At 49.3% G+C, this 10,901-nt stretch overlaps 1 protein-coding gene across 1 annotated transcript; it reads left to right on the top strand.

Annotated features, from left to right (window-relative positions):
- Positions 1–330: 330 nt before the first annotated feature.
- Zdhhc4 (zinc finger DHHC-type palmitoyltransferase 4) lies at positions 331–10,121 on the top strand. The gene is made up of 8 exons (XM_050124404.1): positions 331–481; positions 1,048–1,210; positions 3,045–3,169; positions 4,471–4,544; positions 6,029–6,207; positions 7,580–7,705; positions 8,536–8,780; positions 9,676–10,121. The coding sequence occupies exons 3-8, from the start codon at positions 3,053–3,055 to the stop codon at positions 9,967–9,969; spliced, it is 1,035 nt and encodes a 344-aa protein (XP_049980361.1). The 5' UTR covers positions 331–481; positions 1,048–1,210; positions 3,045–3,052; the 3' UTR covers positions 9,970–10,121.
- The last annotated feature ends 780 nt before the right edge of the window (positions 10,122–10,901 follow it).

Raw genomic sequence — 10,901 nt, 5'->3', positions numbered from 1 at the left:
CCGAATTAAACTCAGTGGGTAACAACAAACAAACCCACCCACAAGAATCAGATAAAAGCCACAGAAGTAGGATGGGGGCTTTGTGAAATGAAGGAGTCGGTAGGGGGCGAATGAGAGTAGTCTGTGGAATGACCAAGACGCATTGCATATAGGAAAATGTCAAGTAACGATAAAGGTGGGAAGGAAGAGGAAGGGATCGGAGAGGAAGAGGGAGGGAGACAGACGTTAAAAGAGAAGGGGAAGGGGAGGAGAAATAAAATCAATGAAGCTAGGCGAGAAAAACAAAAACAAAAACAAAAACAAAACCCAGAATGTACCAGCGGCACCAGAGTCTAAGCCTCCAAATTCCCAGCCTCGGGCAGCTATTTCCGTCGGAAGTTATCCTTGTCGCGGGCACTGATGACGCCATGGACGCGCCGGAAAACCCAGGAGTGCTCGGATGGCGCCAGCTGGGAGTGGCTGACAGTTGGCTGGGCTTGGGGTAAGGCAGCTTCGGAAGGCTCTGTGACACCTAGGGTGGGCGGCCGTCTGCACCCCGTGTTTAAACCTCCTGGCTATGTGTGGGATCACAGTCCTCCGAGCCCCCTGCACCCCGCTTCTTGTGCTCCCCTCCCAGTCGGCTGTCCTCCTGGTCCTCATTCGGGGCTCCGGACGCAGCTACGATCTCCCAACCTGCTACAGAGCTTCCCTTAACTCCTCTGAGCCTGATGCATCCCGGATCTGGTTATAGGATGGCCTACATTCACCACTACCCCTCCCCGGTCCCACTACAGCGTGAGCTCAAGTTTGCAAAGGTTTTGAATATAATGTATTCGGAAAGCATCCAGCAAGGGAAAACTATCCGGGACTCACAGAGGCAATCTCGGCGCCTCAGAGAGACCCATAGTGATAATGACAGCTATAGGGACGGTAGATCCAAAACAACTGGACTTTAACTTTTTCGTCCCAGTTCAGCAGCAGCGCAGTAGCCTCTACTTCCAAACGCTTTTTGCAGTGCACCCCCCATACTTAATATTGTGTAAGCGTTGCATTTGGTTGTCTCCGCAGATAGTTCTCCCGTCTTTCCGCTTTCCAGACGCACAGCGCTATCCACGCAGAGGTGCTATCTGAATTCTCCGTGGATGTGGCCGAGAGGAATGAATACTGGAGGTGTCTCTGGAACAGTGTCTGACCGAAAGAAATATGTAGGCGGGAGATCTTCTGTTGCCTTGTGAGAATGGCCTGTTTTGTTCCCTCTTTTGTTAATCGTTTCTGGTTTGATTATCTGAGTTGGAATGTTGACCCAGAATCCTGCCTGGTAAAGCCAATGCCACCATTTCCAGTTTCTAACACAGGTCTTTGTATTCTGGTTCTTGTGGTGATCCGTGACAGTGTGGCCACTGACCTGATTAATAGGACATGATACCTAAGATTCTGGGTTTGGGACCCTCATTACTTTTAGGAATTGCTCATTCTGATGAGGTCCGCAGGTTCTTGCGGGGAAGGGGAACTTTATCAGTGTCTATGTGAATACTTAAGGAAGTAAAAGATTTTGTTCTGGGCTCATCTCTGTAATCCTAATAATCTGAAAGCTGATGCAGCAGAATTCTGAGTTCCAAGATAGCCGGAGGTGCGTAGTGAGACCCTGTCTCAAAAAAGCGAAAACAAAACAAAAACAAATGAGGGGTTGGGAGGTGGCTCTGTTGATAATGCCTTGTAATCTTGAGGACTCAAACTTGATGACCAGACCTTATGTTAAAGCAAAAAGTTGAGGGGCTGGGAGATAGTTCAGTGGGCAAGAGTGCTTACTTGGTAAGCATCAAGTCCCGACATCTTCCTCATATCTGCAGACACACACCTGCAAGTACCCACTCCGAACAACTGATACCAAAGTTAATAAATAGTAAAGTAAAAGCTACCTTCTCGTCTTATTTAGAAAAGAAAGAAAATAAAATGTGGTGGGCAGCAGAGGTCTGTAATCTTAGCCCAGGGGAGGAGGTGTCAGTGGGGTCTGTCGGACCTGCTGGCCAGCCATTCCTGCTGAGTCTGAGAGCTATGGGCTCTGAGAGGGCGCATTCCTCAAATAAATATGGGTAAGGGCTGAGTGGTAGCTTAATCATAGATTGCTTGCCCAGCACACATGAAGCCCTAGGTTCTTGTCCTACTGACTTGACGTTGCCTTGTCCAATGCTTTGGGATAGAGCGCTAGCTTAGAGAGCGAAGCACTTGTCTTGCAGTGTGAAGGCCAGAGTTCAAATCCCCAGGACTATGTCAAACCTGATGTCGTAGTATGTATCTATGTAATTCCAGTTTTCCCACTGTGCACACAGCGGGAGGGTCACCAGAAACACACAGGCCAGCTGGCCTGATGTGCCCCACAGAGAACAGACAGCAAGGTGGGGGAGGAGGACCAACACCAGAGTTGTCTTCTGACAGCCACGTTCATGCTGTGGCATGATCCATCCACACTTAGACAAACGCACATACACACATGTTCAGATATTAAAATCTGGGTATGGTTGCACATGCCTTCATCCCAGCCTTTAGCACACAGAAGCAGGTGAATCTCTGCTGAGGCCAGACTGATCTGCATAGTGAGACCCGGTCTCAAACAATAACAAAAAGAAAACTAAGCCCCAGGACTAGTGAGATGTTTCCGTGGGTAAGGGCACCTGCTGCCAAGCCTCATGAACGGGAGTTTAATTTCCAGGACTCACATGGTGGATGGAGAGAAATAACGCCTGAAAGTTGTTCTTTGCACACACACAGAGACTAAGAAATAAATAAAATGTAATTTAAAATAAAACGGAGCATAACTGAGGAAGATATGTCAACCTCTGGCTTGAGCACACATAAACATGTCTATGTTCATCTGTAGACACACATGCACACACAAACAAGTACACACACAAGGGATTTGTTGCCCTGAAGACAGACCCCAGTGTTCATCTCGAGGCTGGGCCAATCAGGGTGTGGATCTCGAGCACAGTCATAAACCCAGGGCTTGGGATACTTGCCGGGATAACTCCTGCAGCTGCAGTCACTAATGCTGTCTTTCCCTGCAGCCTCCAGCATGGACTTCCTGGTCCTCTTCTTGTTCTACCTGGCCTTCCTGTTGATTGGCGTTGTCATGATCTGCATCTTCACAAAGAGCCAGCGTTTGAAAGGCCTGGTCCTGGAAGGAGCACAGGTAGCAATCCTTGGATACCGCTGAAGTTTGATACTAGACTGTAGGCATAGTCGGAAATGCTCACTGGGCCAGGTCTTGGGAGTCTTCCCTTCAATCCCAGCTGTTGGGAAGCTGATGCAGGAGGACTGGGAATTCAAGGCCAGTTGGGGCTACACAGAAAGATCCCGTGTCCAAACGAACAAAAAGTCATCTTGCTATTTTGCTTTGAGAGGGGTCTAATTTTCAAGGTTGACTGGGAGGAGGGGGACATATGAGCAGAACACAGAGCATCCGACTGCCCACTATCATTTGACGTCATACCATCCGCCTTCCTTCGGGGACAAAAGCTAAATGGGGGCAAGTGGCCATGAGGAGAGCTTGACTTGGGAGGACTCTGGGGATCTGGAGGCGGACTTTGAACACGGAGTGGAACCCAGAGTAAGGAAACGGCAGCTTTCACACCAACCTCTGCCCACTCCCTTTTCTTCAAAGACTCTGGCACATACATTCTTTTTTTTTTTTTTGTTTCTCGAGACAGGGTTTCTCTGTGGTTTTGGAGCCTGTCCTGGAACTAGCTCTATGTAGACCAGGCTGGTCTCGAACTCACAGAGATCTGCCTGCCTCTGCCTCCCGAGTGCTGGGATTAAAGGCGTGCACCACCACCGCCCGGCTTGGCACATACATTCTTTTCAGTCAAAGTAGAAATGGAGAAGTTGTCTACATCTTCTAAGTCCTCACACTTAGGAAGCTGAGGCAGGAGGATCATACATTCCAGGCTAGCTTAGGTGGCATGATGAGACTGTTTCAAAAATAGAGGGGGAGCTGAGGAGATGGCTGAGTAGGTAGAGTGCTGGCCATGCAGCCATAACGATTGAGTTCAGATCTCTGGAACGCGCAATAGTGCAGGCTGGGGCAGTGGCCAACCTGTAATTTCAGTACTTGGAGGCAATAACTGGAGAGCCGCAGGGCCGCAGGGCAAAATGGCTGTCTAGACCAGCCAGATAGGTGAGCTCGGAGAGACCCTGTGCCAGTATGTAAGGTGGAGAGCAACCAAGGAAGATACTTGACACCAATCTCTGACCACATACATGTGCACATGTGTAGACAGAAACATACTGCACACGCGTGCACCATAACAACTTGAGCAAGTTGGCTGAAAGAAAAGGTATAGAAATAAGCCCTCTTTATTCTCTTGGACTGCTTCTCCGCCATATGAAGGAACAGTGGCTAGGATCACCACCATTGGTAGTTGCCTGTGGAAAATCTCACTTGTGCAGGAGTGAGGGGAATAAAAAGTGAGGCTGACCCTTCTGTGATTTCAGGTGTGCTCCTGCATAATCCCACAATGCCTTCAGAGGGCCGGGCGGAGGCTTCTTCATCAGCTCTTCCATACACGGTACTTGTGACTCAGGGTTTAAATATGGCCATATTCAGTCTTGGTGACAGAGTGCTGCTATTCCATAGCTTCTGGAAGTGTCTTATGGTTTTCAGCATAGAAAGGGAAGGATCCTGGAAGTTTCCAGAGTGCTGGGTTTGGGACCTCTCCTGACAGATCATTTACCATTTGTCTCTGAGCTTTGAAGATGCCTGATTTTATTTTATTTTTGGTTTTTCAAGACAGGGTTTCTCTGTGGCTTTGGAGCCTGTCCTGGAACTAGCTCTTGTAGACCAGGCTGGTCTCAAACTCACAGAGATCCACCTGCTTCTGCCTCCCGAGTGCTGGGATTAAAGGTGTGCGCCACCACCGTCCGGCTATTTTTTTTTTTAATTAAACTTTCTTTTCTTTTTGTTTCTTTAGGTTTTATATATATATATATATTTATATAAATATATATACTTATTTATTAAGTATACAGTGGTCTGCCTGCATATGTCCCTGCAGGCCAGAAGAGGGCAGCATATTTCACTACAGATGGTTGTGAGCCACCATGTGGTTGCTGGGAATTGAACTCAGGACCTTTGGAAGTGAAGCCAGTTCTCTTAACCTCTGAGCCATCTCTCCAGCCCCTTGATTTTACTTTTTCATTTATTGACTGATTATAGTGCTGGAGATTGAGCCGAGGATACTGTGCATGTCTCTCAGGCTTTCTTCCTCAACCACTGAACCATATCCAGACCAGCATGGCCACTTGGTTTTGTTTCTGTTGAGACGGGGTTTCATCCTGTAGCCCAGGCTGGCTTGGCACTGACTGCATAGACAAGACAGACTCCTGGTGGTCCTCTAGCCTCAGCCTCCCAGTGCTAAGATAGCAGTCCCGAGCCACTGTGCCTACTGCCATCACGCCTGCTTTCAAGTAAAGATGCTTAAAAATGTATGCAAGATGTGTTTCTGGTTTTCATTAACAAATATTTCTGTGTGTGTGCCTGAGTGTGTGTGCATCACATGGGTGGAGGCCAGAAGACGGCACTGGATCCCCTGGAACTGGAGTGACGGATGGTTGGGAGTGCTGGGAACTGCACTCGGTCCTCTGCAGGAGCAGGGAATGTTCTCAATCACAGACCCATCTTCTCAGCCCCAATTACTACTGCTGCTGCTACTATTATTCTAGACAGGGTCTCACTATGTAGCTCTGGCTAGCGTGGAACTTTTTATGTAGAACTCATAGAGATCTGCTTGCCTTTGCCTCCTGAGTGGTGGAGTTAAAGGTTTGCACCTCCATGTCTAGCTTTTATTTTGGTTATGAGACAGAGCTTTACTGTGTAGCCTAGGCTGGCCTCAAACTCAAGGCGAACCTTGCTCATCCCCGAGGTGCTGGGATGACAGGCATGTGTGTTACAGTGGGCCCTTATAGGAAGCAGCTGGCCTAGGCCGTGCTCCTTGGGCTCATATGATGTCGTCTGGGAGTGGCCTGTGCATAAGTCACCTGCGCTTCCTTCCAGCAACCCCACCTTCATTGTCCTGCACCTGCTCCTGCAAGGGCTGGTCTATGCTGAGTACACCTTGGAAATATTTGGCTACTGCCAGGAGCTGGAGTTCTATCTGCCTTACCTTCTCCTGCCCTATCTGCTGCTGGGCGTGAACCTGCTGTTCTTCACCCTGACCTGTTCAGCCAATCCGGGTAAGTCAGCTGTCAGGCTGGTCACAGCTCAGGCCTCGTGTTGCTGTGTCACAGGTGACACTGTCCCTAGAAGATGGCAGAAGACCCCTCTGATGTTTGCACCATCTTTTAGTTTTGAGTGTTTTCTATTTTATTTTTGGTCTTTGACCCATGGGCTATTTAACTAGTGTGCAGTCTTCCAATATACATTGTTTATTCTGAGACAGGGATTTATTTGCTCTGCGTCCCAGACTGACCTTGAACTTCTACTTCTTCCAAATGACTACACGTTGTAGTTTTTAAAATTTTCATTTAATTGCATATGTCTACTTGGTCAGTATGATACAGCTTCCTTTTTTATTTTATTTTTTAAATTAATTAATTTGGTTTTTCAAGACAGGGTTTTTCTATGTAACAGCCCTGGCTGTCCTGGAACTCACTTTGTAAATCAGTCTGGCTTTGAACTCACAGAGACCCACCTGCCTCTGCCTCCTGAGTGCTCGGATTAAAGGTGTGCTCCACCACTGCCTGGCAGGGTTCCACTTCTATATGTGCATTCGAGAAGAATTGGGAATGACTATTTAAAAAGTGCTTTCCAGGGATGAGGCTAGTGTTCCAACACTGTGGTGATGGTCACATGACCCTGGTGCCCTGTTGACCATGGAACTGAGTACGCTTAAATTGGCTCTCATCTATAATCTGAGCACTTGGGAGGCTGGAGCAGGAGGATTGTGTCAAGTTCAAACTGACTCAAGAAGCCGTATAAAGGACCGAGATGGCTCAGGGGGTAAAGGCACTTGTGGAACAAGCCTGGCAATGAATTTGATCCCTAGGACCTACGTCCTGTGGGAGGAGACCTGGCTCCATACCACTGTTCTCTGGCCTTCATGTGAACTGTCGCCTACACCTCCACACACATTAGTCACTCAAACACATACTACTACATAAATAAAACAAAGAAGTGAATTGGGTTCCTGAGTTATTCTCAACAAGCCAGTTACTCACCTTGAATTAGGGGCCGGCGGTTGCTATGTTGGTAAGGTGCTTGCTATCCAAGCATAAGGACCCGAGTTCTGGGTGCAGTGGTTCTGACCTGGACTGCAGGGCTGGCAGGCAGAGGCAGAAGGAACCCCGGAGCTCGGTGGCCAGCCAGCCTCCGAGTGAGTGAGAATCTGTCTCAAAAAAAAGTTGGCTGACTGATATGTAGGAAGCAACACAGGAAGTTGGTCTCCAGCTTCCACACACATGTGCATCTGCATACATGAACACCACAGAATATAAAGTGAATTTCTTAAAATAGTAAGCATTGTGGTTTTAGCTGCATTGTGCTGGTTTGGGTATTGTAGGCTTGGTCAACTATATTGCTTAAAACTGACATCCCTTCCCTTCTCAGGCACCATCAATAAAACAAACGAATCATTGCTTCTGCAAGTCTATGAGTTCGATGACGTGATGTTTCCAGAGAACTCACGGTGCTCCACTTGTGACTTACGGAAACCAGCCCGGTCCAAGCACTGCAGTAAGTGTGGGTAGCTCTTGGGCTCTGTCCCCCTCCCCCCAGCACACACCCGCCAGCCCACAAGGGAATGCTGCAGAGGAAGCACACACCAAGCTCTGTGTGGGCATTCTCCCAAGTTTCCAACAGCCGAACCCAGGACTAAAGTGTGCTCCTTCACACAGCCACACTGACCTGGCGATTGGTGGAACAGTGGACTGAATGGGGCGGAGGTTGTGGAATGCACACCCCAAAGTCACATCTGTCCAAATAAGTTCTAGACTCACTCTTCTGCCATAAGTCAGAACCCACTAACTTTGTTAATGTCAAGAAACTTTTTCTGATTTTTCTTGTCCCTACTTGGTGCTCAGTGACTCTAGTAGCTGCACACTGCAGTTCTTTCTTAAATATGTGTGTGCTCGCGCTCACATGCCCATGTTCCAGTATGTGCGGCAGATGTGTGGCCTGTGCGTGTGGGGCTAGAGGTTGGTGCCAGGGATCTTCTTCATCATATATATTGATGGTTGGTCTTTTACTTGAATCCACCCACTGATTCGTTCAAGCAGTCTAGGTAGCTAGCTAGCTCAGGGAATCCTGTGACCTTCTGCCTGGGAAGCCGCGAACCTGCCTGGCATCTGTCTGTGATAGGGATCCGAACCCGTGTCATGCATGCCTAGCAAGCACTCACACCTGAGCCATCTCCCAGCACCATAAGCTGCCGCCCTAAAAGCCTGGTGACAACAGCCGCCGTGCTCCCAGGCCGCCCGTGGTCAGTCTGTAAAGTGCAGTCAGTGTGCCTGCTCTTACTGTCTCCTCAAGGACACAGCGAGCTGTGCTGCCTTCTTTCTTTGTAGGGGTGTGTGACAGGTGTGTGCACCGTTTTGATCATCACTGCGTCTGGGTGAACAACTGCATCGGAGCCTGGAACACCAGGTACTTCCTCATCTACCTCTTGACACTGACGGCGTCGGCTGTCACCATAGCCATTCTGAGTGCTGCCTTTCTGGTCCGACTAGTGGCAGTGTCGGATCTGTACCAGGACACTTATATTGATGACCTTGGGCATGTCCAGTCTGTAGACACAGTCTTTCTTATTCAGGTAATTCTGCATTGGGTCCCCGGGGGGGGGGGCATAAAGCTACTCTTTTTAAAAAATAACATTATTTTTATTAATTCTTTGAGGATTTCCTATATGTATTCTGTCCCTCCCAACTTTGTGTCCTTTTTTTTCTTTTCTTAAACCCATGAGGTCTCATAATGGTGGGGTCATTCACTGGATCATAGTCAACCTCCTAGGAGCCAGACTCTTAAAGGAAACTGACCGCCTCTCCCCCAGAATCCATAAAGCATCTCCGGCTGCTCAGTTAGGGGTGGGGGCCATACTGGAATGTTGCCTGGCTTGATTTTGTGCAGACAGTGACACTTGCCATGAGATCATGATCCTATCTTGTCCAGAAGACACTTGACTCTGATCCTCCCTGCCCTCTGGCTCTTACACTCTTTGTGACCTCCATTCCGTGATGGTCCCTGGGCCTTGTGTGTGTGTGTAAGAGAGGAGAGGGAGAGAAAGAGAAATGTTCTGTCCTGTTTATGGCTGAGTCTCTCCAGACACTTAATCTTAGCACTTTGACCACTGTCTGCACTAGCCACTGTCCACTGTGCAAAGAATGAGGTCTGAGGTCTGCACTAACCTGTGGGTAGAGAAATATGAACTCAGATGTGTGTGTGTGTGTGTGTGTGCACGCGCGCACATGCATATGCATGCTCATGAGACAGACACAGAGATATAGAGAGGAGAGAAAGAGGGTTTTGAACCCAGGGCCTCGCGAATGCTAGAGCATTGCTGTACCTCTGAGCTGTATGTACCGCCTGGTATGTAAGATTTGATGCATGGGCTGAACTGAGGCGGTGGCTCTGCGCCATCGCATAGGGTCATGGCTGGTGCTCGCGGTGTCATAGTCTGTTTGTTAACACGCGTGTCTTTCTACCACCAGTATCTGTTCCTGGCTTTACCACGGATCATCTTCCTGCTGGGCTTTGTCATGGTACTGAGCTTGCTCCTGGCCGGCTACCTGTGCTTCCTTCTGTACCTGGCTGCCACTAACCAGACCACGAATGAGTGGTGTAGAGGGGACTGGGCCTGGTGCCAGCACTGCCCTCTGGTGGCCAGGTCCACATCAGCCGAGACTCACATCTACCAGAACATGCACTCCCAGGGGTTCTGGAGCAATCTTCACGAGATCTTTCTACCTGCCATCCCCTGTTATGAGGAGAAGAAGAAGAACTAGCCTGGGAAGTGGTCTTTCGAATACAGCGCACATCTGTCTGTACAGATGGCTATTTTCTAAGTTTCGTTTGTGTTGGTTTCTGCTGTGAGAGTGTGAATGGGCCTTTATTGGGGAGGCAAAGAAGGGAAGCAGGGCTTGCTGAGCTCCACGAATCTTTCCCGGCTCCATTGCAGACTCCCTGCCTGCTGATTTCCTGCTAGAACCAATAGCTTCCGAGGGCCGAGTGTCAGGAGGGTCAAGAGATGGCGTCTCCAAGGCTGTGGGTGACAAGGAGACTGTTGTCCCTCTCACATGAACAAGAACCATACAACCTTATTCCTTGATGCATAGCAGGGTCTTGGCAGCTCCACGTCTCAGGTCTGTGCCCAGCTACCCTCTTTCCCTAGTGTGTTCTCCCCCAGGAGGCCTACCTTCGGCAACCATGGGGCTCTTATTCATTGTTCTGTGAGTGGGCCACATTCAAGACGTTTCTGCTCTGTTCAAAAATTTCCAATCTTCACCGCCACCTAGTTCAGCGTGAAGTGTAAATGATTGCCCATAAATTGTATAAAAATCCTGGGGTGAGAGTGTGTGTGTGTGTGTGGGGGGGAAGGTGTTATAGGGTGGGAGGAGTTTTAGGAGCAGGAAGCCTGTGGGCTGCACGGTGTATTAAGATTCCCATAGTCCTCTTGGGCTAGGCCAGAGCATAGCAGTCCAGAGGGGCCAGGACTCAGGAGAGAATTTGGAAACACCGGCTCTGGGAACAGAAGGTGGAAGCAGGGCGTTTGGGAGGGAGGGGTGCTTACCAGCATCCTCGGGCCTGGTAGCCCCCGGGGTTAAGGATATGCCCTTGGGTGGTGGGAAGCCGCAGAAAGCTTGGTGGAGGATCAGTTTCCCAAGACGGCGGGGCGGGGCGGGGCGGGGCCTCGTGCCCTCGTGCTAGTCCGTGCGGG

The sequence above is a fragment of the Alexandromys fortis genome, unplaced genomic scaffold (genome assembly GCF_014885135.2).
Source record: "Alexandromys fortis isolate MF-2015 unplaced genomic scaffold, M_Fortis_MF-2015_v1.1 scaffold_227, whole genome shotgun sequence".
NCBI classification, from domain to species: domain Eukaryota; kingdom Metazoa; phylum Chordata; class Mammalia; order Rodentia; family Cricetidae; genus Alexandromys; species Alexandromys fortis.
This window is presented reverse-complemented; position numbering and strand designations above follow the sequence as displayed.

What these genes read in the sequence shown, in the direction of transcription:
- Zdhhc4 (XM_050124404.1), top strand. Translation starts at nt 3,053, where the DNA reads ATGGACTTCCTGGTCCTCTTCTTGTTCTACCTGGCCTTCCTGTTGATT. An exon ending in CATCAGCTCTTCCATACACG is followed by an intron (nt 4,545 to 6,028) that starts GTACTTGTGACT and finishes GCTTCCTTCCAG; the next exon opens with CAACCCCACCTTCATTGTCC. An exon ending in GACCTGTTCAGCCAATCCGG is followed by an intron (nt 6,208 to 7,579) that starts GTAAGTCAGCTG and finishes TTCCCTTCTCAG; the next exon opens with GCACCATCAATAAAACAAAC.